Source organism: Electrophorus electricus, chromosome 15 (assembly GCF_013358815.1).
Source record: "Electrophorus electricus isolate fEleEle1 chromosome 15, fEleEle1.pri, whole genome shotgun sequence".
NCBI classification, from domain to species: Eukaryota; Metazoa; Chordata; class Actinopteri; order Gymnotiformes; family Gymnotidae; genus Electrophorus; species Electrophorus electricus.
Genome location: NC_049549.1, coordinates 427,831 through 452,500, shown reverse-complemented (window position 1 = coordinate 452,500; position 24,670 = coordinate 427,831). Strand labels below are relative to the sequence as shown.

At 51.7% G+C, this 24,670-nt stretch overlaps 1 protein-coding gene across 8 annotated transcripts in view; it reads left to right on the top strand.

The window, feature by feature from the left end:
- The window catches only part of robo1 (roundabout, axon guidance receptor, homolog 1 (Drosophila)), a 112,622-nt gene extending 88,264 nt beyond the window's left edge, over positions 1–24,358 (top strand). For 6 of the 8 annotated variants that reach the window (XM_035534118.1, XM_035534119.1, XM_035534117.1 and 3 more), the window contains 20 exons: positions 1,013–1,094; positions 1,368–1,536; positions 3,570–3,736; positions 3,822–3,943; positions 4,851–5,085; positions 5,878–5,999; positions 7,650–7,821; positions 8,974–9,174; positions 11,490–11,516; positions 13,024–13,066; positions 14,337–14,491; positions 16,271–16,600; positions 17,491–17,601; positions 19,151–19,286; positions 19,414–19,644; positions 20,018–20,514; positions 20,660–20,833; positions 22,334–22,567; positions 22,658–22,869; positions 23,645–24,358. In XM_035534118.1, coding sequence (XP_035390011.1) covers positions 1,013–1,094; positions 1,368–1,536; positions 3,570–3,736; positions 3,822–3,943; positions 4,851–5,085; positions 5,878–5,999; positions 7,650–7,821; positions 8,974–9,174; positions 11,490–11,516; positions 13,024–13,066; positions 14,337–14,491; positions 16,271–16,600; positions 17,491–17,601; positions 19,151–19,286; positions 19,414–19,644; positions 20,018–20,514; positions 20,660–20,833; positions 22,334–22,567; positions 22,658–22,869; positions 23,645–23,659 — 3,435 coding nt within the window. In that variant the 3' untranslated portion in view covers positions 23,660–24,358. The remainder of the gene's footprint in view (positions 1–1,012; positions 1,095–1,367; positions 1,537–3,569; positions 3,737–3,821; positions 3,944–4,850; positions 5,086–5,877; positions 6,000–7,649; positions 7,822–8,973; positions 9,175–11,489; positions 11,517–13,023; positions 13,067–14,336; positions 14,492–16,270; positions 16,601–17,490; positions 17,602–19,150; positions 19,287–19,413; positions 19,645–20,017; positions 20,515–20,659; positions 20,834–22,333; positions 22,568–22,657; positions 22,870–23,644) is intronic. The other 2 variants (XM_035534120.1, XM_035534122.1) reach the window with 2 other exon arrangements.
- The last annotated feature ends 312 nt before the right edge of the window (positions 24,359–24,670 follow it).

Here is a 24,670-nt window from a genome sequence, read left to right as displayed (position 1 = left end):
CACACACACACACACACACACACACACACACACACACACACGCTGTCACTCACTCGTCATATTCATGTAGCGCCTCGTGTGCGGAGGTCGCTGGATGGGGAGGAGGTGCGGCTCTGTGGCCGCCTTACACAGATGGGTTGCTGCGTTTGAATTGCACTGAGGTCAAAGGTCATTTCATCGCAGGTCTTCAGGACGTGCTTTTAATTAAAATAGACATCTCACCCAGTGACAGCCCTGAGACAGAGAGAGAGCGAGAGAGAGAGAGAGAGGGGGAGAGAGAGAGAGAGAGAGAGAGAGAGAGAGAGGGAGAGAGTCTGTTTAACCTCAGGCATCCTACATTAATGAGGAATTATTCTGATGTAGTTATGCAGATAAGACAACAGCTGAACATTAGACACCTTTGTTCAGTTTAATTTGTGTTTTTCTCATCTTAGATGAGAGTTCAGCGTTCTCTCTGGGCTGCAGGTCTTTGTGTGCGCAGTTCTGGCCGTTAAATAGTTACATAAAATGGACTTTTCTCATACCCAGATGTGGCTGTCAGCAGACTTGGTTCCCATAGACCAAGTCTCTTATTAGCACGATCTGACATCTTTTCCCTTTGACTAGGACGTTTGTGCCCTTCGACCCCTTCTGGCTCACATACTCGCCACCCCCTGGCATGTGGGTGTGGGAGAGAGATGCGTGGGTGTGTGGGTGAATGTGTGTGTGTGTGTGTGTGAAGACAGAAAGGTCAAGTTTTTACTAAAAATAGAATCAACACATCTGATTGATTGTTTTACAAATCAAATCAAAGATGGAAGCAGAAGATCGAAGATTATTTGATCAAATAATGGTTGATAAAAAAAATGCACTGGCGAATGCACACAAATTATCATCAGAAAATTCTCCCCCCCCCACCCTCTCTCTCTCTCTCTCTCCCGCTCTCTCTCTCTCTCCCTCTCTCTACCCTCTCTCTCTCTCTCTCTCTCTCTCTCTCTCTCTCTCTCTCTCTCTCTCTCTCTCTCTGCGACAGCTCGGAGACACAGGCGTGTACACATGTATTGCGTCCACCCCCAGCGGAGAGGCGTCGTGGAAGGCCTACCTGGAGGTGCAAGGTGACTGGCTGCTCTTCTGATGAACAGATGTGATAGAAACGAGAGACAGAGAGGGTGAAGGGAAACGAGACAGAAATGAAACCGGAATGGCTCAGTAATTGCTTGTCTCCTTGCTTCATGCCAATTTGATATAAAGGGTATGCGTGAGTGATAGAAAAAGAGCGAGAGAGAGAGAGAGAGAGCAAGTTAAAGAAGGGGAATTTATTTAGTTTTCCCTAACGGCTTCCCGGTTCTTCTCTGCATATTATTTTCCTCTCACCTCCGCTATCCCAGAGTTCGGCATCGCGGTGCAGCCTGGCAGACCCACAGACCCCAACCTGATCCCCTCTGCCCCGTCCAAACCGGAGGTGACCGACGTCACTCGCACGTCCGTGTCGCTCTCCTGGAAGCCAGACCTCCACTCCGGGGCTACGCCTACCTCTTACATCATCGAAGCATTCAGGTAGGAGTGGCTTCCGGCCCCCTGCCTCCTGTCGCTAGGACTCGGACACACTCAGCTTGTGAAACCTGTCTAGCGGAGTTTAGCGGCCTTGTACGGGAAGTGTTTTAGTGTGGTGTTGGGATTTTGCCAGTTAGCACAACATACAGTACTGGTGACGCATGGGTCATGATCTGGACGCAGCGTGACGATGCAGCCCTGTATCACAGCTTGAACACGTTTCTTTTATAACTTCTTTTATAGGCTTTAATGTAGGTACTTTATCCACAATTACATAATTATAGACATGGTTATGAATACATAGATAAACAAAAAACAAACTTTAAACTAGTAAATAAATGTGGAGGGTTCAAGCAAAGGTTTAAATTACTGATGCAGTCATGAAAAATGAAATGGTGATTCAGTGATGTATTACCATCACAAGGTTTATTTATATCGTGCCTTTCTGAAGAAGCTGTGCGCAGTATGGTATTAAAACAGAGTAAGAAAGAAGGCAGACATGAAGAAGACTGTGTGAAGAGGAAGGATTTCAGATGAGATATGACAGTTGAAGTAGAGGAGCAGTTTTAGAGAGATTGGAAGACCTCCCAAAGGCCTGCAACCCAGTGAGGACAAACTGGTGTGTGGGACAGAAAGACCTCCCAAAGGCCTGCAACGCAGTGAGGACAACCTGGTGTGTGGGACTTCAAGCAGTCCACAGCCTGAGGCGTTAAGGTTCGAGCTCAGACAGATCCTCAGAACCACTTTAACGTAACAGAGGGCTGAATGCATGCAGTGGCAGGTGACCAGTGTGCTCAAACCAGCAAGGGTGTGACGTGTGCAGACCATCTATTGTTCGCTAGGACTCCACCAGCCTTTTGGAAGTCTGTTCAGAGTTTTAGCAGGTACACCAATAATCAGAGCAATACAAGAGTCAGTACAACAGTTAACAATGGCCTGGGGTTGTATTTCAACAGCTTTCATGTTTCGAAAAGAGAGGCAGTGTTACAAAAGGGAGGAAAAGACAGATCTAGTGAGAGTTGCAGTGTCGAGTTTCATGTCACGGGTGGAGTCACAGCAGCTCCATCGCACTTGACAACTCCAGTGGCAAAAGAGGAAATACACATTCAGGATTTGGGGCTTTCTAGCGATTCTGTTTTGTCAGTGTTTAACTTAACAAAAGCGTGCATCCATCCAGAGCTCCAAATCAGAAATGCATGGGCTACACTGTAAGCGACTGTAGCAGTGGATAACGTGTGTTGACAGCCTATGCTCTGTTAGTTATGCTTCAAAACATTCTACTGCCATACAGTAGTCATGGCTATAGAAGGAGGGTTCTGTATTTTAGGACATCAAAAGAAAATGCTTCTTCAAACTAGTGTTAGTAGAAAGTAGAAGGCCACGGGTGCCTCTTAAAGAGCAGAGTCATTAATGCGACGTGAATAAACACTAGGCTGAAAGGCCTTATAGATTTTATTTGCGATGAGAAAATCTTTAAGCCGCTCATTTAGGCCTTTGGCAAAAGCAGGAGCTCAGGGATCGGAAGGTAGAAGAAGAATCTTTATTGTAGGCTATAACTGAGAAGGTTGCCAGGAGTCAAAGCCAGGTTTCTTTATGAAGGCCTTGGAGCAAGAGTTTTGGGGCCCTGAGAAGATGGACGCGAACCTCTGAAAAGAGCAGTGGAAAGCTTTGAGAAGAGAGGTAGAAGAATGGGGCAGGTGTAGGGTCCCAGGATGGAGTTCAGACGCACTGCTGCGCACATTGAAGCAGAGTCTGGAGAGGGAGCTGAAGGGGGCAGAGAGGAAATGTTGCTCCGTTTTCCCGCTGAAATCTAGAAAAGCTTCGCAGTGTTCAGTGGCAGTTGCAGAGGCTGAAGTTTGGGCTTCGAGATGTTTGTTGATGGTCCTGAACTCAGGTGAGTGCCTGGAGCTGACTGGACTGGCGCTGGAGGAGTCGGAGGTCTCGTGTTTGGTATTGGTTCTAGTTTAAAGTACTGCTGTTGTGGTGTTTGGTTACTGTGTTAAGTGTGCTGTGGTGTTTGGTTTGCCCTCTCGCAGCCACGCGTCGGGGAGCAGCTGGCAGACACTGGCCGAGCACGTGAGGACAGAGCGGTTTGTTCTGAAGGGCCTGAGACCCAGCGCTGTCTACCTGTTCCTGGTGAGAGCGGCCAACGCCTACGGCCTCAGCGACCCCAGTGCCATCAGCGATGCCGTCAAGACCCAGGGTGAGGGAGCCACGGGTGTGTGAGTATACGGTAGCCCTGAGCTCTGAAAATAACACATTTCTTCTTTCTGTGTGTGTGTGTGTAGACATTCCTCCCACCAGCCAGGGAGTTGAACATGGCCAGATCCAGAGGGAACTGGGGGACGTCGTTATCCACCTGCACAATCCCACAATCCTCTCCTCCTCCTCCATCCGTGTCCAGTGGACAGTAAGTGCCACTGTCCTCTCCTTTCACCCCTCCCGTCCATCCCTGGCCCGCCCCCGACCAAACGTGTGGCGCAGCGTGAGCTTCCAGACCTTCCCAGCGCGGGAAGGTGTTGGACACCCCTTGTCCTCCAGGGTCCTTCACACGTTCGCGGGGGCTTAATGAGGAGCAGCTGGGACAAAAGGTGGCTTTTACTGAGTTGGATTTCGAGAGCATTAAGCTCTTTACAAGGCTGCCGTCCTGTTCATTGGAACCAGATGGAGCAGGTCCAACTCTTCTGTTTACATTACAGCTCCAAGGATGAAAAAAAGCAAAAGACAAACCTCTTAAATCAACACGCTATACAACACGTGAACATCACTGTTATTCTTTTAGAGTTGTTGTTACAAATCACCTCCTTTTTCGGGTTTGTGTGTTTTGAGTGATGAGTACTGCAGCTGTTCTTTAAAGATTTCTTTAAATGATGTACTGTTGTGGGGAGTGTCGGGCGTGAAGTGTCGCCCTGCTGCGGGACGCTCCGAACGGCGCGAGGCGCTGCAGAAGTGGGCGCTTCCTGTCAGGAATGTTCTGTCTGTGACGACGCGGTTTGCGGAGTGTCCCAAATGAAGGCCGTTCTCCCACGTGGTACCGTGCTAGCTGACGCTGATCCCGTTCAGAGTTCGAGCGAGGGGCGCCGCCGGGTTCACGGTCGGGTCGCGTGGTTGTGGTCGGCGCGCGGCCCCGTTGCCGTGCAGAACCAGAGGCTGCTGGGCCAGTTCGTGTAGACAGAAAACGGGTCCAGTGTGAAGAGAACAGCAAGAGTTGTGAACATGCCACACCCACCAACGTGGCTCTTCACAAACGTGGCCTTTCATCTATGACCTCAACCACCCAGCGCCTTCTAAGCCTGCTCTATCTGCCCTGCCTCTAGGTGGAGCAGCAGTCACAGTACATCCAGGGCTACAAGGTGATGTACCGGGTGTCGTCCGAGGCCAGCCAGGTCCGGGGTGACTGGGCTGTGTTCGAGGTGCAGAGTCCGGCCGAGCACACGGCCGTGGTCGCTCAGCTCCGAAAGGGCATGACCTACGACTTCAAAGTGCGACCCTTCTTCAATGAGTTTCAGGGCACAGACAGCGATGTCAAAGTGGGCAAGACCCTGGAGGAAGGTAAGGGCTAGCCAGCTGCCCGTCAAGACGGCCCGTCTGAGCTGCCGTCTGTGTGTTACTTTGTTGGCCTCGCTCTCGTCCTCTAACGCAAAGCACTTCATTATAGTCACAGTGGCTCACAAGTAAAGCATGCATGTGTACATATACTGATCTGGGCGTGAGAACTCATGCGTATAGCTGTGCAGCGACGTTTGTGCAGAAAGGTAGACTTCTAGCCCCAAAACCCAGAGACGAACATGTGTGAAACGGCCGTGCAAGAGCCAGATGCCAGACGACAAACCAGAACTTAGTAACTGTAGTACTCAAGCAAATGCCATACGAACGGTTCACAGGGCGTGACTGTCTGCCTTTCCCCCAATCTTGGTTTACTCCCAGGGTTCGCATGGTGTGTGTGTGTGTGTGTGTGTGTGTGTGTGTGTGTGTGTGTGTGTGTGTGTGTGTGAGAGAGAGAGAAAGTAGGAAATGACTGCGAAAAAGACAGCTGGATTTGGTTTTAGCATTTGATTGCTCACAAGAGGCTGGTTGTGTTCTGGAGTCCTAGATCAGCCTCACATTCACACTCCAAAGGAGCAACTGGAGTATTTTTGTAGCCAAAGAAGCATTTCACAGCATTGACGCTTTATCTTATATGTTGATGACTTTTATTAATCTGTATTACAGTGTGTGTGTATGTGTGTGTGTGTGTGTGTGTGTGTGTGTGTGTGTGTGTGTGTGTGTGTATACACACACACACACACACACACACACACACACCCCACGCGTGTGTGTAAGAGCTCTGTTGTGTTCTCTCAGCTCCCAGCGCTGCACCAAGGGGTGTCACGGTAACGGAGAGCGGAGACAACGGCACCGTCGTCCTGCTGTCCTGGCAGGCCCCTCCGGAGGACGAACAGAACGGAGTTGTCCAGGAGTACAAGGTGAGGAGATGAGACATCACTGACTTAGTCGCCCACGCCGTCACATGTGCGCTCAGTCTCTTCCCTGTCCTCGGAGGGCTGCCAAGATGGACCTGGGAAAGAGTGCCACATGACAGTCTCTGGAGGAAATGGGAAAATTGCTATGGAATGCTGCCACCTACTGGACATGATGGAGACTCATTGCTGAAAGGGTGGTCTTCTGTTGAAAATTCCTCTGAAGCAGCGGTCATACATTATAGATGAATATGGTATCGCAATGAACAGACTGATACAGAATGCGTAAATCTCTGTGCAGCGGAACACTTACAGACCAGAATTCCACTATATTGCTTATCGGAGTTTCGCGGTGTCCTTCCCTTCTCCCTGCCCTTGTACAAATAATTCCTTTCATTTTTCTTTTGCTTTGGCCTCTTTTCCCCTCAGGCTCAGTGTGGCGTTCCCTGCCGCACTCTGCCAGCTGAGCTTGTGTGGTATTCACGTCGAGTCTCTTCCGTTTAATGAAAGCCTAGCACGATTGCATTACCGCTGGGTGGAGGAGGGCGTGAAGTTGTTGTTCATTTTCCAGGTAAATGTTTCCTGGTGACGAGGGAGGGGCGTTTTCGCGAGTAATTTCATGCTCGTTGAATGGGGCTCCAGCTCGCCGCCGGTGTTCCTCTCCCGCCGCATCTCAGAAGAGCCGCGGAGGATTCTGGGCCGGCACTCGGTCTCTCGCGCCGCGATGCCTCCCTGGGGCACGGTGGCAACTGCTAAAGGCGTGCCGCTTTTGCCAGGTCGGGTGGCGGGCTTGACGAAGAGCAGCCCAGAGGAAACGCTGCCCGTGGGTGCGGGGACGCTGCGTGCATGCTGAGCTGCCTGCACACCTTCACGCGTGACCTCTCTGGGCCGGGACAACCGGGGCAGCCCTCGTTATCTGCCCACGGTCAGGGCCACACCGCCTTGCTTGGGTAGTAACGTTATTACGGTGCAGCAGTTTCTCACGTGCTGAGACAGAGGGTGCTCGGAGAGAGCTCGGTTACGGCTCTGAGTGCACACTGACATAACTCAATTTCTGGAGGAGAAAAACAACTTTTTATTTCTTTCTAGACAGGATTCCGTTTTACTGGATTTGAGGAGTTTCTCTGTTATGAAGTAGCTTAGCAATGCTACCGGTGGTGCGATAAAGGTTCAGAACAAAAAGAAAAACGTGCCTTATTGTTTCTGAGGAGCCCACAGAACTGTATCCACGGAGATGTGCCTGACATCACCACGTTCAGACTTCACACATGACGCAAACGGTACAGATGCAGAGATGCCGTATTTACACAGGTCACTCTCCTCCCCTCTCTCCTCCCCGCTCCTCTCCTTCCCTCTCCTCCCCTCCCCTCCCCTCTCTTCTCCCCTCTTCCCCTCTCTCCTCCCCGCTCCTCTCCTCCCCTCTCCTCTCCTCACCTCCCCTCTCCTCTCCTCCCCCTCCCTCCTCCCCTCTCCTCCCCTCTCTCCTCCCCTCCCCCTCTCTTCTCCCCTCGTCCCCTCTCTCCTCACCTCTCCTCTCCTGTCCTCTCCTCTCCTCACCTCACCTCTCCTCCCCTCTCCTCCCCTCTCCTCACCTCCCCTCTCCTCTCCTCACCTCCCCTCTCTCCTCCCCTCTCCTCCCCTCTCTCGCTCCACCAGATCTGGTGTTTGGGCAACGAGAGCCGCTACCACGTCAACCGCACGGTGGACGGGTCCACGTTCTCCGTCCTGATCTCGGGTCTCGTCCCCGGGGTGCGCTACGGCGTGGAGGTGGCAGCCAGCACGGCAGGGGGTCCCGGGGTGAAGAGCGAGGTCACCTACTTCCAGTTGGGTAAGTGAATGAATGTCTCAGCCACTGACCCACAGCTCCCCCACTGGATGTAGGTGTGAGCGTGGGCGGTTTTGCTTACGTGATATCCAGCCCTTCATCTGATGTTATAACTGTGGATTGGAGGTTAGCTTTTCACCGTTTGTTAAACTTTTCACGATTGTTATCACTGCAAAGGTTCAAAATAAACAAACTACTATGTTATTGTATCGCTCCGCTCAAACCCCAAATGCACAGTTCATATGTATAGACTTAATTATTAGGGGATGTTATGGATTTGAAGGGAGTCGTGTACTTTGATGCATTGTCTCAAGAGACGTCTGTGCGAGAGGTTAAACGGTTAACTGCAATAATTCCATCAACAGTGGTGTGGCTTACTGGACCAGGGCCATGCGAGACACGTGATGGACAGGGAAGCTTCAAAATTTGATCAGCCTTCATTGCCTCTAAATTCCTTCTAATTTAATCACGATCGGGACCTCGATTAGCGTCGGTCTGCCGGTAACACGAGGGGAAAATTCTTTTAACATCCGACATCCGCAAATGAAGAGCACACGTTCGACGGCGCGACAACATCGGCGTGTAAAGCGGATCACAAGACAGAAAGCAGGCAGGTGCGTTAGGTGGCATGCGTGTGGGAGGAGCGGCTTGCACAGACACGCTGCGTTTCGCTTTCAGAAGGGTCCGCAGCAGGTGCGTACATGCCGACAGCAAGTCAAAAAGAAGATGGAGAGGGAGAAAGGAGACTGAACATCTTGAGAACACATTGAGAAGCGTGCAATGGAAGAACAGGTGTGGGAGTAAACAAGACAGACAGAGCCCCTCCGTTCCGCCGTTTTTTACTAGCCGAGAAGCTACTCGTAGACTAATCATACACGGGGGGGGGAGTCATGCAGAAGAGCTTCGGCAGGGTTGGGTGCAGGTTTCCTAAAACCTGACTTTCGTGCCTTCAGTACCCTTCACTCAAACTTTTCTCTTGTTTTTTCCTCAAACGCTGTTTTTATAGTCCACAGTGACTCCAATTTTTAAGCTGAAGCTTCCGAACGTGTCAGAAACGAGTGCGGTGAGACAGTCTTGTGCCTCTTATTCTGTCGTTGTCTCCAAATTTGTCTCCCTGTCTCTCTTTCTTCTCCCTCCCGGTCCCCCGTGTCCCAGACTCCTCGGGGCGGATGACCCAGACGGTGGTGGATCCAGAGAACACGCTGTCCCAGCAGATCTCGGACGTGGTGAAGCAGCCGGCCTTCATCGCTGGCATCGGCGCCGCCTGCTGGATCATCCTCATGGTGTTCAGCGTCTGGCTGTACCAGCACCGTAAGAGGAGCGGACTGAGCTCCAGCTACGCCGGCATCCGCAAAGGTACGGCCGGACGACCGCCCCCGGTCCTGTGGCAGTGTGGGCGTGAATCTGAACGTGTGTGTGTGTGTGTATGTGTGCGTGTGCACACATGCTTCCTGCACTGGACTTTACGAACGGGCCAGGGGTATTTGCGCAGAGAGCCTTTTTGGCCTTTTTAAATGGAAAATCACCGTTGGCGGCATGCGCTCGGCAGTAAAGGCAGGCGTGTGCAGGAAAGTGGCCCTCAGAACTGTGTTTAGCGTGAAGAACCTTGGGCTCATCCTTAATGCTGGAGTTTAAAACACACACACACCTGTAAGGGGCTGTCTGTTTCTCTGTTTTCATCTGATCCTTCAAAGCAAGGTTTGAAGTGTTCTCACTGCAGAGCAGTTAGGATAGGAATGTGTGTGTGTGTGTGTGTGTGTGTGTGTACGTACCTTTGTGACACTTCATGCAGAAATGGGGTTTTCATTATTTTTTAATGTCTGGTGGGCGCCTCTGGGGGCTCCACCACAACAGGCCGTGCGAGCGCAATGAATGTCTGTCCCCACGTCCGCGCTCAAGCTGCGTGGCTACAGGCGCGTCTCCTCCACATCGCCCACTTTCCTTCTGAATATGAATTCACAGGCCGGCGATTTTGCTTCCGATGTGCGGCTCGCAGCTGCTCTGATATTCAAGGAGAAAAAAACAGCGATATTTCGTGCCTCGCGTGTCCTTGCTTTTAAAATGTCTTTGACTCTTTGCCCCCGTCAGACGCTCCGGAGGACGTCGGAATCCTCACGCTCACGCTAGGGAGCACCTCGCCTCAACCGCGTGACCCTTCTTGCACTTTGATCTCTGCACTCAGCCTCCCTCGACGCGTAGACTGTGATGCCATGGGGTTTCCCTCACGGCAGGCTTTGCCCCCACACGCACCGGATCCGAGCCTGGCGCCGGTGCACCCTGACCTGGGGCTGGGTGGAGTTCCGGGGGGCTGCAGCTCCCGCACAGCCCACGGGCGGGTCAGATCTCAGACCTCGGAGTCGCCGGTTCTGGGACGATGGCAGACATTCACCCGCTGCCCGAGTGTCTGGGTGTGAGAGTCTAGCAAAGGCTGGTGCAGGAATGAAGAAAGGCGGGAGAATGTGTGTATTTTTGTTGCCACATAAAACAAAACAAAACAAATGTGCACTTAGGGTGGAACAGAGGGTGGAACTTTTCCTGAGCATGTCTAAGATTGTGTGTGTGTGTGTGTGTGTGTGCCTCCTAAGCATGCATACTTGTGTGTGCGTGTTTGCATGCTGTGCAGTGTATGTAAGCTTGCTGTGTGTACACACACACAGGTTATAAGGCAGGGCAAGTTTATTTATATAACATTTTTCATTACACAGTTGTAAAGCAAAGTGCTTCATGTATATATAGCATATATATTTTTATAACCTACAAAAGCACTGTTCGTACCACCAACCTCCCATCACAGCTACCCAGACAGCCTGCGGCGTACCCATCATCCTGCCCGTTAGCGTGTTCGTCTGCCGTGGGCCGCGCTCAGAGTTCGTCCCCAATTGCTTCCCGATGCATGAATTCACATGTGTGGAAAACCACACGGACACGCTGGGACCTCGGGGAGCTGCCAAGCGGGCAGACGAACGGCAGAGTGGCGTTTAAAGTGTCGGCCTGCAGCGCCGTTGGAGCAGCTTCGAGCAACAGCCGAATGGGACGAGAGTCCGCCTCAGCCATTCGACGTTCAAATTGGCCCGCTGTGGCCAGTCCGGTTCTTGTGTCATTGGTCTGTCCGGTCCGCAGCTGGAGGCCGCGGGCGGAAGACGTCCCATAGACGCTGAGACCCAGGGTTTGAGCTGCGTGCAGCTGTTCATAGCGCCACGTGGACGCGGTATGTTTTCCAGTGGCCCGTGGCCCTTCGTGTGCCCCTGCATGTTTTGCTAAGTGTCGTGGTCCAGGCCTCCGCTTAAGTTCTGCAGTATCAAATGCGACACGATTTCTCCCTTAAACGAAACAACAGCGGCGAACAGCGGAGAAGAGGGGGTGCACAGGGGGCCTTTATGGATGCTTCCTTTGTGCTGCTACAGCGAACTTCCAGACTGGATTTCCGTACATGTGTGCGGGCATCAGTAAATGTCTTTTTATGCTTGTGTTTGCAGTTTCCTTGTATACGGCTTCCCGGCGCCGTTTTAAACAGGCGCAACCCTGTGTTCTGAGAGTGCTCTGGTACTGACGGCGGGTTTGTGTGTGAGCGGCACTGCCAGAACGGGCGCGTGAGGAGGAGTTTTGGGTCTGATCGTGTTTTGTTTTGTTTGTTTTTTTCTCTCCCCATGTCTCACCTCCCGGACCTGCAGTGCCGTCCTTCATGTTCACACCCACAGGTAAGAGCCGCAGCTCACCCGTACGAGACCTCGGGCCGCGCCGGACCTCAAAGAGAATTCCGGAGTTTAAGGGAGCGGTAGTCGCATATTCTGTGCTTGGTCTAATCTCCGTTTACCCAGGAGTCAGCTGGGATGGACCTCTGACCATGCAGGGGAGCTCCTTGAGCAGAAACTGTAAAACTGGACCAGGTTTAGAACTGCAGGCCAGGAGTTTCAGTCTTCTAGGATTCCCGAGGTTTGGCGATCGGTGGCGTTTTTAGGTGGACGGCTGTCGTTCTCTCGCGTACATGGAGGTCAGCCGCTAACCGCCCTCCCCCTCCATGCAGACAGGCCGCACTGGACAGCAGGGCAGCAGGCCAAGCCACGCGGCCGCGCCCCCCCTGGGTAAAAATACAGCTGGCCACAAGACACGGGCAGTAAAACGGCGCTCCGAGGCTTTTCCCGCGGCTTGCCAGGCCTGCTCTGCCGACCATGGGCCTTTTAAACCCGTGCGGGTGGCAGCTCAAAGCGGCCCGGCCCCCCCAGGGCTCGGCTAGGGTCGGGCAAGCTGACCTGAGAACCTGGCCCAGAGCCGGCGTGGCAACGTGATGGAGCAGAGAGCGAAGGTTCTGGAGCCGTCCTCCGTGGGCGCTGCATGCCAGCGTGTGCAGCAGCTGTTTAGTGTTGCTACGGTTTTCTACTTTTTAACCCGCATTTCTGATTCCAAGAGAGATGGAGCGCGAAGGCGTGGACAGCGGGGACGGGTTGCGATGTGCCCGCTTTTGTTTCTGAAGGGAAGCGACGCACGACTACGATCGATGACGCCCCGGACAAGCGTCGAGTGGAACTCGATGGACCCACGAGAGGCGCTCTGACCGCCAGTCCCGCCGACGCCTGTTCAATCAGTATTCATAGATCCAGAAAATGCGGTGTATCATTGCTAAGCACTTCAGCGTTTCGGGCCAGAGAGTGCCAGCGTTGGAGTGTGATTGAGGAGGTTATCTGTGCAGACGCGCGCGGGCGTCCGCTCTGGAGTGGGGAAGGGGTGGGCCGTGAGCCGCGGACCCCCCTCTGGCCGAGGGCTAGGGGAGCTGGTATGACAGCTGGAGGGTCTCTCTCTGCCTGCCACGCTGGAGAGAGGAGCTCTCCACAAGAGTGGCCCACTCTAAGCCCACCGCCACACAGGGCAGCCAAGGCTCTTACACACACACACGTAGACATGCATTTATATATATACACACACACACACACACACACACACACACACACACACGGTGTACGTATACATGCAGTCATATGCATACAGACACATTCATGCATTTTTCAAAACGTACTCGTGCACGTTTTCACTGCTCGAAAGGTCACTTAGAAATTGCGCGTCGCTGGCACCACAACCTTTTAATGAGCCTTTTAGTGTTCAGAGCCATTAGTCTCGCGTTTGGTGTCCAGACTGTGAACAACATCTGAGGTTATACATGTTTGGCTTCTGTCATTATTGATCTTTGCTGTGTTTTGCTTTCTTCTGCAGTTTCCTACCAAAGGGGAGGGGATGCCGTCAGCAGCGCTGGCCGGTAAGTTATGAAACCAATCGCCTTAATAAATAGCTTACTCAATTAGGCGGTTCGGTGCAATTGCTTATTTGGGGCACTAGGGGGCAATATTGGCTTTGGGGTGACGTTTTTTACACACGGCAGTGGAGAAAACGCACACTACACCACGAAGCTGAGGGAATATGCAGACAAAAGCTCATCCCCTCTATGCGCCTCGTGTCTGCTGGTGCAAGAATTTCCTCGCCAGGCTTGTGCCATGTCGTCATTGCCTGCGGGTACCCCACCCCCCAAAACTCCACCCCGCCCCCACCCAAAACGTGCGGGTGTGTGTGCTCGGGGCCTCTCTCTGGACGCCCTCCGCACAATACATGCCAGGGAAAACGTCCCCAGCCAGTTAGAAGGAAGAAAGAGGCCATACTGGTCTGGAGGGGAGCGTGGGGGGGGATACCAGAGGAGGGTGAACACTGAGCGTGCGTGCGTGGGATCTCACGGCACCGCACGCTGACTTTGAAGTCCTGGTTGCACATCTTTGATGAATGTCCCTATAAATCTCGCCTTCATTGTCTCTCTCTCTCTCTCTCTCTCTTTCTCTCTCTGTCCCCCTCGCTCTCTCTCCCTCTCTCTCTCTGTCCCCCTCTCTCTCTCCCTCTCTCTCTCTCCCTCTCTCTCTCTCTCTGTCCCCCTCTCTCTCTCTCTGTCCCCCTCTCTCTCTCTTTGTCTCTCTCTTTGTCTCTCTCTCTCTCTCCCTCCCTCTCCACTCTTTGACCTTGTGGTCAGCTTGCGTGTTTCTTGTCGTGTTTGCTGCCTTCACCTCTGGCTCTGCTGTTGCCTCAGACGTTGTTCTGCGTCCGTGTGTGAACGGCAAGCTGCAGCGTCTGGTGGCCTGGATCCAGCGATCCAAGAGCATTCAGCCCAGACACAGAGACAGAGACAGAGAGAGAGAGAGAGAGAGAGAGAGAGAGAGAGAGAGAGAGAGAGAGGGTGAGAGAGAGAGGGAGAGAGAGAGAGAGAGAGAGAGAGAGAGAGAGTGAGAGAGAGAGAGAGAGAGAGAGAGAGAGAAGCAAGATACATTGACATAAAAGAAATCCATTCACTCTGCTCTTCGCAGCAAAATGCTATAGATTTGAGCTTTGAAAACACAATTTTGTCCCGGGGACAACAAAAACAGGATAAAACACTGATTCACCAGAAATATCTACAAAAAACGCTTACAACCTTGAATGGATTAAAATGGTGATTTCTTCAAACAACGCTGAAGTGTACTGGCACGTGTGCGTGCGTGTGTGTATAGGCCCGGTTTGCTGAACGTTGGCGAGCCGGCAGCACAGCCCTGGCTAGCAGATACGTGGCCCAACAACTGCACCAGTCAGAACGAGTGTAGCATCAACTGCTGCACCTCCAGCAACAGTAACAGTGACAGCAACCTGGTCACCTACAGCCGCCCCGGTGAGTGTGTGTGAGTGTGAGTGTGTGTGTGTGTGTATGTGTTTCTTTGTGTGTGCGTATATGTGTGTATGTATAGTTAGGACTGCTGTACAATTGTAGATTGATACTGTGCGTACGTGTGTGTGTGATTGTGTGTGTATGTACACGTGTAGTTCAGAATACCTCATGTTGCTATACAGTTGCAGATTGGTACTGTGTGTGTGTGTGTACATGTATAGTTAGGAATACCTCATTTTGTTGTACAGTTGTAGATTGATTGTGTGTGTGTGTGTGTGTGTGTGTGTGTGTGTGTGTGTGTGTGTGTGTGTGTGTGTGTGTGTGTGTGTGTGTGTGAGATATTTGCTGATGGTTAGAGTTGGGCTGTTTGAAGCAGTGAGTGAAGGTCTTATGGTCTCTACCCTGCCAGATAATCAAATTGGCCGACTGATTTCCATATCGTTGTTATAGGCCCTAAATGCAATTTCCCCTAAGTGCTTACTTATTTAGGAAACAGGGAGCAGTAGCAGAGGTCAGGGAGAGCGAGTGAGCGAGAGCGAGAGCGCGAGTACCTAGGAGAGCGCTTGCGTCCGTGAGAGGGATGCGGACGGAGCAGAAATAGGGTGTAGGGCAGGGTGGAGAAAGAGTTATGGATCACATCCAGGTGGGTTTTTTGCAGGTGTCAGCAGTGACTTCACAGGAAAAAGGGAGCTGGATTTGTCCTCACACACACACACACACACACGCACTCACACACGCACACACTCACGCACACACACACGCACTCACACACGCACTCACACACGCACACACACACACACACGCACTCACGCACACTCACACACACACACACTCACACGCACACACACACACACACACGCGCACACACACACACACACACGTTCATACCCAGAAACCCAGCTGTACATCAAAGCCCATAAAAATCCATGTAAAAACGGTAGAACAGTATTCAGAATAACGTCTGAGCTCCACCCATACAGACACCACAGCACCTCACAAACCCACCAGCGTTTATGGCAGGAGCGCTTGGCTGTGTGCGTGTGCGGCGCACTCTTTCCGGCGCGTGCCTTCTGCTGCTAACACAAGCGTTTATCCCGATTGTCTTTTTTTTCTCCCCCAAACGAAGGGAGGACGGATAAACGCTCACCGCATGCCCGTGTTGAACGGCGGGAGACTCCGGCCGCATGCCTGGAGTGCAGATCCGACCGCGTGGAGGATTTGGATGTTTTAGCTAACTAACTATCTGCTGCAGAGTTCAAACATAACCATAGGTCTAGTTGTTTTGGGTTTTTTGCTTGGGGGGTGGAGGGGGGGATTGCATGGCCTGCCCAGTAATTCCTGCTCACCCTACTGATAATGTGTTAGGCTGGGTGGTGGGTTCCCTCAGAGTTGAAATGAAAACTACACCACTGACTGTAATCCTTTAGTCTGCTAGTGTGGAAACATTGTACACTGGTCGTGTTTTAATAAATAAGTGGACTAGAACAGGACACGCAGGTGCTATTTTCTCAGCGCCCAAGATTTTCTGACTGACACTGGGATCTCAAGATACATTGACTCTGTTTCTCTCTGCTTAAGATGACCCAAAAAAAAGCAGTAATATAACCAAGCATACAACCTGCCATGTGGAGAACCTGGCCTTAGAATGAATGTTTAATTAATTGATAAGCTCATCTATAAAGCTGAGATGAGGTGAAATCCAAGCCTCTCCCATGTTAGAGGTTTATGCTGGCCTCGTGGAGACTGTTAGCCAGATCTGTGCTCTCCTGTCCCACTACGCAGCGGACTGCATCGGCAGCTACGGCAGCCAGCTGGAGGGCAAAGCAGGCAGCCTGCTGGCGTCGGACTCCGGCCTGTACAGTGACGTGGACCTCTCCAGCAAGCTGGGCGAGATGAAGACCTTCAACAGCCCCAACCTGAAGGACGGGCGGCCCACGCCATACGCCACCACCCAGCTCATACAGGCCGGCCTGGCCGGGAACCACGGCAACCACGGCGGCGAACCTGGCGAGAAGCAGGTCTGGAAAGGCAGCACAGGCACTCCTCAGAAGCAGCAGGAGGTGACCTCACAGCTGCAGTACAACATCATGGAGCAGAACAAACTGAACAAGGGTGAGTTTAGAGGCGGGGTGGTGGGGGTGGGCAGGCGCACGCCCCGACCTCTAGAGGGCGTCGGCGCCTCCAGGTAGTTTTGGTTTAACGTAGCGCAGGCGCACGATAGCCGCTTTGGTCGCGCTTGAAGGCAGTTTCCCGTTGGATGGATGACGGACTGTGTTCCACAGAAGGATACCGCCGTTGTCACCGTATTCCCATGAATCACTCGAGATGCGTCGATGTTGAGCTCTTATCTGGACGTTCTGAAGCATGCTGGGACATCTCAGGCTCCGTGTCCCCATCCCTCTGCCTGTCTTCACTCAGTACTTCAGGGATCTTCACAAGCTGCCAATCTTCCTCCGTTCACTTTCTCCAATCGCTTTCTATTTTGGACCATCCTCTCTCTCTCTCTCTCACACACACACCCTCAGCGCCCGGTGTTTCTCTTCATCCGTGTTCGTTGTCTCGGCTGTTTAATAGGTGGTGAAGAGCTGTGCCTGCCCTTAGCGATCCACCATCCTTTGAACTGGGCACAGCAATTACCACCTTGACGGAACGTGACGGGACTCGAGCCGGAAGGTTCTATGGGAGTCTTCTGCTCTCCTGCGTTCAAAAAGACGGGTTTTCCTTTTCGGGGCCTTTTTGCATGTCTAGCAGCGTGTCGGTGTGATGTTTCGCACTGTTTACAAAGGGCGGTTGTAAGCAGTCCCTCACAAGTCCGTTTGTGACCGCGCTGGTTTTCCTGCATGTCGTCTCATCCTGGGACGCGTTCCACTAAACCCCTGAGACGCTCGAAAAAACGGCTGCCCCCCCGCCCCTTCCTGCATGTGCTCATGGGATTGAACAGAGAATTTTGGGGGGGGGACTTGAATGTTGCGATTGACGGAGTTCTTCGTGTGATCCCTCAGACCACCGAGGCAGAGACAACACCATGCCTGCCAGCATCCCCTACAGCCAGGGCCCAGAGCCCAACCCCGCCAGGACCTACAGCAGCTCTGACCGGGGCAGCAGCACATCCGGTAAGAGAGCTACACTTCCGTGCGGAATAGCGAGACGTGCTCTATGAGCCAAATGCACGCTAAGAGCTTCTCCCAGCAGGCCTTGAGACGCTGTTAGAATCCATCTTGTTCTAATCCGGTTATAATCCCGCGCATGTTCAAGTGACCTTTCAATGGTGACCAAAGGGCAGGTGTTGGCTAAGGGCTTATAAACATGTATACTGTGAAAGCACGTAGAAATGTAGTGGAAGTAGGATCTTATGAATACGGCATGAACTGATATGTTCGCGTGCCTAAAACCAGGTCGTGCATAAAGAGACTACCGCACGTATAACACGGCTTTGCCAACACAAGACGAGTTTTTCATGAGTCAGGGAGCTTCTCAGTACGTAAAACTGACCATTGAGTGGTAGCTCACTGGTTACTGTACTTGATTTGTAATCGGTACTTGACGTTAATCCTCAGTTGCTCAAATTGTCATGTCATAATTGTAGCTAAATCAGCTAAATGCCGTAAATGTAAAAAAACAATCTTCTTATTGTCGAAACCTCTAAATCTAGTCGCCGGCGTCAGACACTCAGTGTAGTGCAGAATATGAAGAAGTGTTCACCTCCAGAGACTCATCTTATTACTGAGCCTCCCGTCATCATTTGGGTGCTGTTTAGATTTTAATTGTTTATAGTTATTATTGCTGAGCGGTTTTTTTTTTTGTTTGTTTGTTTTTTAAATCTTTTTATCACTCCACCCAGTTGATATCCAGCACGTCCTAAAGACCAATAAATCGTTCAGAACCTGACACCTTCAAATTGCCTTTCTCGGGCAAGAAACAGCCGAGGAAGAGCACCAACTCCCGGGCAGAACGGAGGGGGAGCGGGCCCGCGTCGTCTCCGTGGGCATCGGCGCTCCCGCCGGACCTCCGGGGCAGATTACGCACCGTGTAGAGCTCGGGGGGTGGGTGGATGTTGGTAGCAGTGGGTTAACCCCCCCCCCCCCACCTCTGCAATATGCCGCACAGCCATTAATTACCCTGCCTATCATCCTCCTTCATAAAGGAGAAGGATAACGTTGTCAGCGCTCCGGTGTTCGTCGCAGGGCAAGGGTAAATGGCTGCCACATGGCGGCGCACGCGAGATGCCCGCCATAATGCGCCCGGTCTATTTTTACATTGTGTCGGGTGACCGGGTAATCACAGGGAAGACTCCTGGCTCATTGGCTCGGAGTTCTAAAGCTTTGCTCCTAATTGGACGCGGCTTTTGCGCGGCTCGTCGTCCCGGCCCACCTCTCCTGGCAGCGGATGGCGCTGGTCTTGAAAAATGGCTCCTTTTCTGAGAGTCGATCGTTAATTACAAACAAGAATAACGTTCCCGAGCACTTTACACTGTATATTATTGAGAGGCTGCCATTAGTGTTGAAGTGTAAAATTGTCATAGCTGCATCAAGCGCGGGGAAAATGAGCCAGTGTTTAGTAATACATTTTAATTAGCCACCAAATTATTTATGAATTTTTGCAATGGGATGGATATTGATAGTGCTGATGGAGTGTGTGTGTGTGTGTGTGTTTGTCAAACAGGTAGTCAAGGCCAGAAAAAGGGGGTGCGAACCCCTAAAGTCCCCAAGCAGAGCACAATGAACTGGACGGACATGCTGCCCCCCCCTCCCATCGGCCCCCCGCCGTGTCAGGACTACAGTCTCTGTATGGACGACAGGTGGGCCCACACACACCCCACACACACACGTACACACGCAAGCACGTGCACCCAGATTTTGCGTTACACATTTATAGAAGAGAAAAACAAAAAACACCCTCCCACGTGTCTCTGTGACGTCCCCCAGCTACGAGGTGGAGCTCCAGGGCCCCGTACCTCCCTCTTGCATGTACCTGCAGCCCGACGAGCTGGAGGAGGCGGAGCTGGAGCGGGGCCCCACCCCTCCCGTGAGGGGCGATGCCTCCTCTCCGGCCGCGGTGTCCTATAGCCACCAGTCCACGGCCACGCTGACGCCCTCCCCGCAGGAGGAGGTGCAGCCCATACTGCCACAAGCCCTGGAGGGGCCGCACGAGCACAGGTGCTCCTACCACCACCCTGATGACTGATCATATTAGCTAAATGAAGCAGCCGATAGCGTCCTTTAGCTACAATTCTATTATTTCTAGATGCTGTTTCTTTAAAAAAACACCCAATATGTTCTAACTATCTGGCACTTCAGTTGCATTCTTATAATGACAATTTTCATAAAACAGCTCATTTATTTATTACTGATCAGAACTCCCTCTATTTCGTCTGTGTATAATAGTCATACTTTGCCTGTAATTTTTTTGTTTGTTTTTGGTGTCATGTTTGGTCTTAATACCTCTCTCTCTCTCTCTCTCTCTCTCTCTCACGCACGCACGCACACACACACACACACACACACACACACACACTCTCTCTGCCCTCAGACGACAGTTAGCGAGCCCCCCCGCCCCTCCGCGTCCCCTGTCGCCCCCACACACCTACGGCTACATCTCCAGCCCACTGGGCTTGGACGCAGACGGCCTGGAGGAGGAGGAGGAGGATGAGGAGGATGTAGAAGAGGACGGGGCGGACGAGACGGACGCCGAGGTGGCCCGCGTGCACCGGTGGCGCTCTGCCCCCGCCGCCGGCCGGCCTCCCGGCCCGGCCGAGCCTCGCGCGCACCTGCGCGGCCTGGAGCAGACGCCGGCCTCCAGCACCTGTGACCTGGAGAGCTCCGTCACGGGCTCCATGATCAACGGCTGGGGCTCGGCGTCCGAGGAAGACAACGCCTCGTCGGGTCGCTCCAGCGCGCTCAGCTCCTCCGATGGCTCCTTCTTCACCGACGCCGACTTCGCCCAGGCCGTGGCAGCGGCCGCCGAGTACGCCGGCCTCCGTGTGGCGAAGCATGTTGGGAAGGGCCAGCAGCAGACGGCACCTACAGGTGCGGAACTTCCTTGTAGTTGTAGGGTTTGTTTAGACTGTGTGCCATCGTACTACGTGGGGGCAAGTAACTGATGCGTCCGTGTAATTAACGGGACGTTACAATGATGCCACCTCACTTCCTCCTCCTTTTTAATGACCCACAGCACGAAAATACCAAAACCTGCCTGTGAGCCACCGTCCGGCAAGCCCCTTGTCTACGGACGGCAGCGTGAGCGTGGCGGCAGCCCCCCAGCGAAGGCCTCAGAGGAGACAGAAGCCGCAGGCATCTGGACACGTGGGCTACCAGCGCAGCCTCCACGGCGCCGCCTACAACGACGGTGAGCGCCGGCTCCGCCTACTCCATCCGCCTACACGGACGGCTCCGCCCCCACACAGCAGCCACAGAGGCGGCCTACCGCTGTGCCGGGAAAAGAGGGAGAGAGAGAGAGAGAGAGAAGAAGGGATGTGTAATGGATGTCTACTCCACCCTCACTCACTAATGAAATTGGCCCAGCATCGGGCGCTTCCATTCAGGTCCTCCTCGCACTCTCTAGTCATGCCTCTCACTGCCTGAGGGTTCATCTCCCTGTTCTCTAAGGCCTTCTGAAAGGTCATCACGAGCGTTTGCATGGCCGTGCACGCGCGCGCCCACGGTCATCTGCTGGGCTTTCGCATCGAGCCGCTCGTCCTTGTGTGTTGACATGAAGATTTAATGTCACACACACAAAAGACAGCAGCCTGACATCTAAGATCTGCTACCCCACACCCCACCCATCTTGTAGTCTGAGTGGTAATCTCACCATCCACCATCAGGGTGACTGCAGAGCTCTAACTCTGCACGGGTTCCTCCTACACCTGGTTCAGCAGAAACACTCTCATTAAACATATCCATGATGTGATCTGCACAACTGACCTGCGACCTGTACGAGTGTCTCATGTCCTGTACCACAGAGGTCACGTGAGTGACTTACTGGGCATTTCACCTCCCCATACAGCCAAACTGACACACAATCTGCTTCCTCTCAGTCAGTTCAGCTCCAGTACAATTCAAACCAACTGGCTTAACATTAGTCATTTTTTTTGTGTGATTTTCTACTGTTTTCTACAATTTCCAGTAGCCCCTTATCTGTTAGTACTCACCTGGCAAGGGCAGACTGGCATAAGTAACCTGTAATGGATGTTTACTGGATGTATTTATCTTTTAGCCTTTTTTAACCTTGTTATTTTTTTTAACTACCATCTGCCTATGGAAGTACCATACACATCCCCCTCCGCCCACCAACACACACACACACACACACACACACACACACAGTCATAAACCCAGTAAGCTCTCTTCCCCACATAATCACCTAACCCTTTCTCTACAGTCTGTAAAGTTTTGCACTGAACAAGACAGACAGAGGAACTACTGGCTACCCTAGGCCAGACGACATGTTCAAATTAATGTTCAAACCTGGAGTTGGAACAAATATCCACAGTTCAACTGGGTAAATCCAGAAGCTTTTTTGTGTGTGTGTGTTGATTTATTTTCAGTAGGTATTGCTCAAATAAAAAAAAAAAAAAAGCTAGGTTCCACTAGGCCCAGTTGCTAACGGCAATAGCGTGCGGCTCTGCGCGAAAAGGAATTTCTTTCTGTGCTCATCTGCGGGAGGCTGGACTGTGGGTGCGGCGGCGCAGCTGTGATTCGCTCTCACCTCGCAGGTGCTAGACAAATGAGTGCCTGTGAAGCAGACAGGCATACTCAGCCTGTGAAGGGCAAGCACACACACACGCGCACACTTACACGTCGAGAGCCGTGGTTAAGACGCTCCTTTCTCTGGACTCTCCCCGCCCAGACCTGCCTCCTCCACCCATCCCTCCTCCTGCGCTGCTCAAGTCCCCCACCCACCCAGTGGCCGAGGCCCGGGACAGGAGAGCCGCCTCTGGAGCGCCGAAGCCCAGGGACCCCTCGGACGTGCGGACCGGCTCGTCGGAGCGCCGGGACGCCCAGGAAAAGCCGAGAGCTCAGAGAGGGGGCAAAGCCGCGAAGCAAGAGCCGAACACGGGTGTCAAGCCCCGCCATCACCCAGGTACCCAGCATCCCCGGCGTACTCCAGCACGTGCGAGATGTTATCAGCCCAGGATGCGAAATACATGCTGGATCCGCGTCTGTCTCCCAGGTCCGGAGGACATCCCGCCCTACAGCCGGCCGTCCTTCCCGGCCCTCCATGGTCCGCGGGGGGAGAGGGAGCCCAGCTCGTCTGGCTCCATGTCTTCCCGGGGCTCTGGCGGTAGGCGGAGAGGAGAGGGGGCCCCAGGGAGCCGCCGGAACCATCCAGAACTTAGCCTGAGTACCACAGGAGCCTTCCAGCCAGGAGAGGAGGAACTGGAGGTAAGAATGTTTCCTCCTTGAAGGCTGCTGTTTGATTTTAGTTGTAGACGTTGGTAGTGGCTGGACCCATCATGGTCAGAAAAGCTTTGTTGTTTGTTGTTAGCCTCGCCTCTTAAATAAAAGAAAAGTGTACAGTTGCCAACTTCCAACTAGGGTTTCATTGTGGTCACTGTGAGGCAGAACCAGAGGAGAATGTAACATTTTGACTGATGGGATCTGTTAATATAACGGTTTGACTGATGGGGTCTGTTAATATAACATTTTGACTGATGGGATCTGTTAATATAACATTTTGACGGATGGGGTCTGTTAATATAACAGTTTGACGTCTGGGATCTGTTTATATAATGGTTTGACTGATGGGATCTGTTTATATAACGGTTTGACGGATGGGATCTGTTAATATAACATTTTGACGGATGGGGTCTGTTTATATAACGGTTTGACGGATGGGGTCTTTTAATGTAACGGTTTGATGGATGGGGTCTTTTAATGTAACAGTTTGACGGATGGGATCTGTTAATGTAACAGTTTGACGGATGGGATCTGTTAATGTAACGGTTTGACGGATGGGATCTGTTTATATAACGGTTTGACGGATGGGATCTGTTTATATAACGGTTTGACGGATGGGATCTGTTAATATAACGGTTTGACGGCTGGGATCTGTTAATATAACAGTTTGACGGATGGGATCTGTTAATCTAACAGTTTGACTGATGAGATCTGTTAATGTAACAGTTTCAAGGATGGGATCTGTCATCTTTTTTCTCAGATGGTGCAGAGCTGAAACAGAAACGGAAATGCTGTCAGTGTGGACTCTATTCTAGTAACCACCTTCAATTTTTAACCATCTCAACAATATAATTTCTATCATAACTGCCCATATCGGATTACATCACATCCTGAAGACTGACCAACTGATCATTTCTTTTATTGTGCATTTAATGTTCATTTTAGAACACAAAAACAAACAGGAAAAAAAAATAGCAGATTCAAAGATTGAAAAGCGTTCATAGCGTTCATTGTTTGTTTGTTTTTTATTCATTGCAATATGGAGTAATTAACTACTCCAGGTGGTGAGTACGCTCACTGAGTCTGAAACACGCCTAGCATTACTGTTAATAAGATTAGCTGCAAGCTAAAAGGGACAGACAGACTTGTAAATAAACCTGTATACATGCCTAATTGTCTTTTATAATCTGTGTGGTACTTTAAATTTGTCTTCCTTGGCTTATTTGAATAATTTTTACATTTTATTATGCCAGTAAAGAAAATAGTTTTTATCACATCCATCCTGGTTGTAAATTGTCATACCATTTAATCTGTCCCAGGAAAAGTGCCACAGTTGAGATGTTTGGGTTGATTTAAAATTTTTTTCCCCTTTTGTAATGCACTGTTATTTTTTGTTGTTGTTTGTCAGTGTTTGTCGTTATTTGTTTGACTTTGGTTTTAAAAGCACAATCACTAAACTTTATTTTGAACCATGCTATCGATTAACCGTTTTGTCTTACATAAAGAGAACAGGCACAGTGCGACAAAAAAAAGGGTCTCATTACCCCTGACAGTGTAGGTGAACGAGAGCATAAACTGTTTATACAGGAACGAATGAATGGAACCAGAGCCTGCATTCCTCTTTCAGCCCTCTGCCAGATTCTGTCCATTCTCTGCAGGCCTGAGCCTGAGTCTGGAAATGGACGCACTGTTCCCTCAGCGCGCCTTCGTTTATTACAGTGATATTGATTCTTCTACGTATGCACTTAAGAAGACTTGAGAAATTGGGAAAGGGGCGGCGCATGGA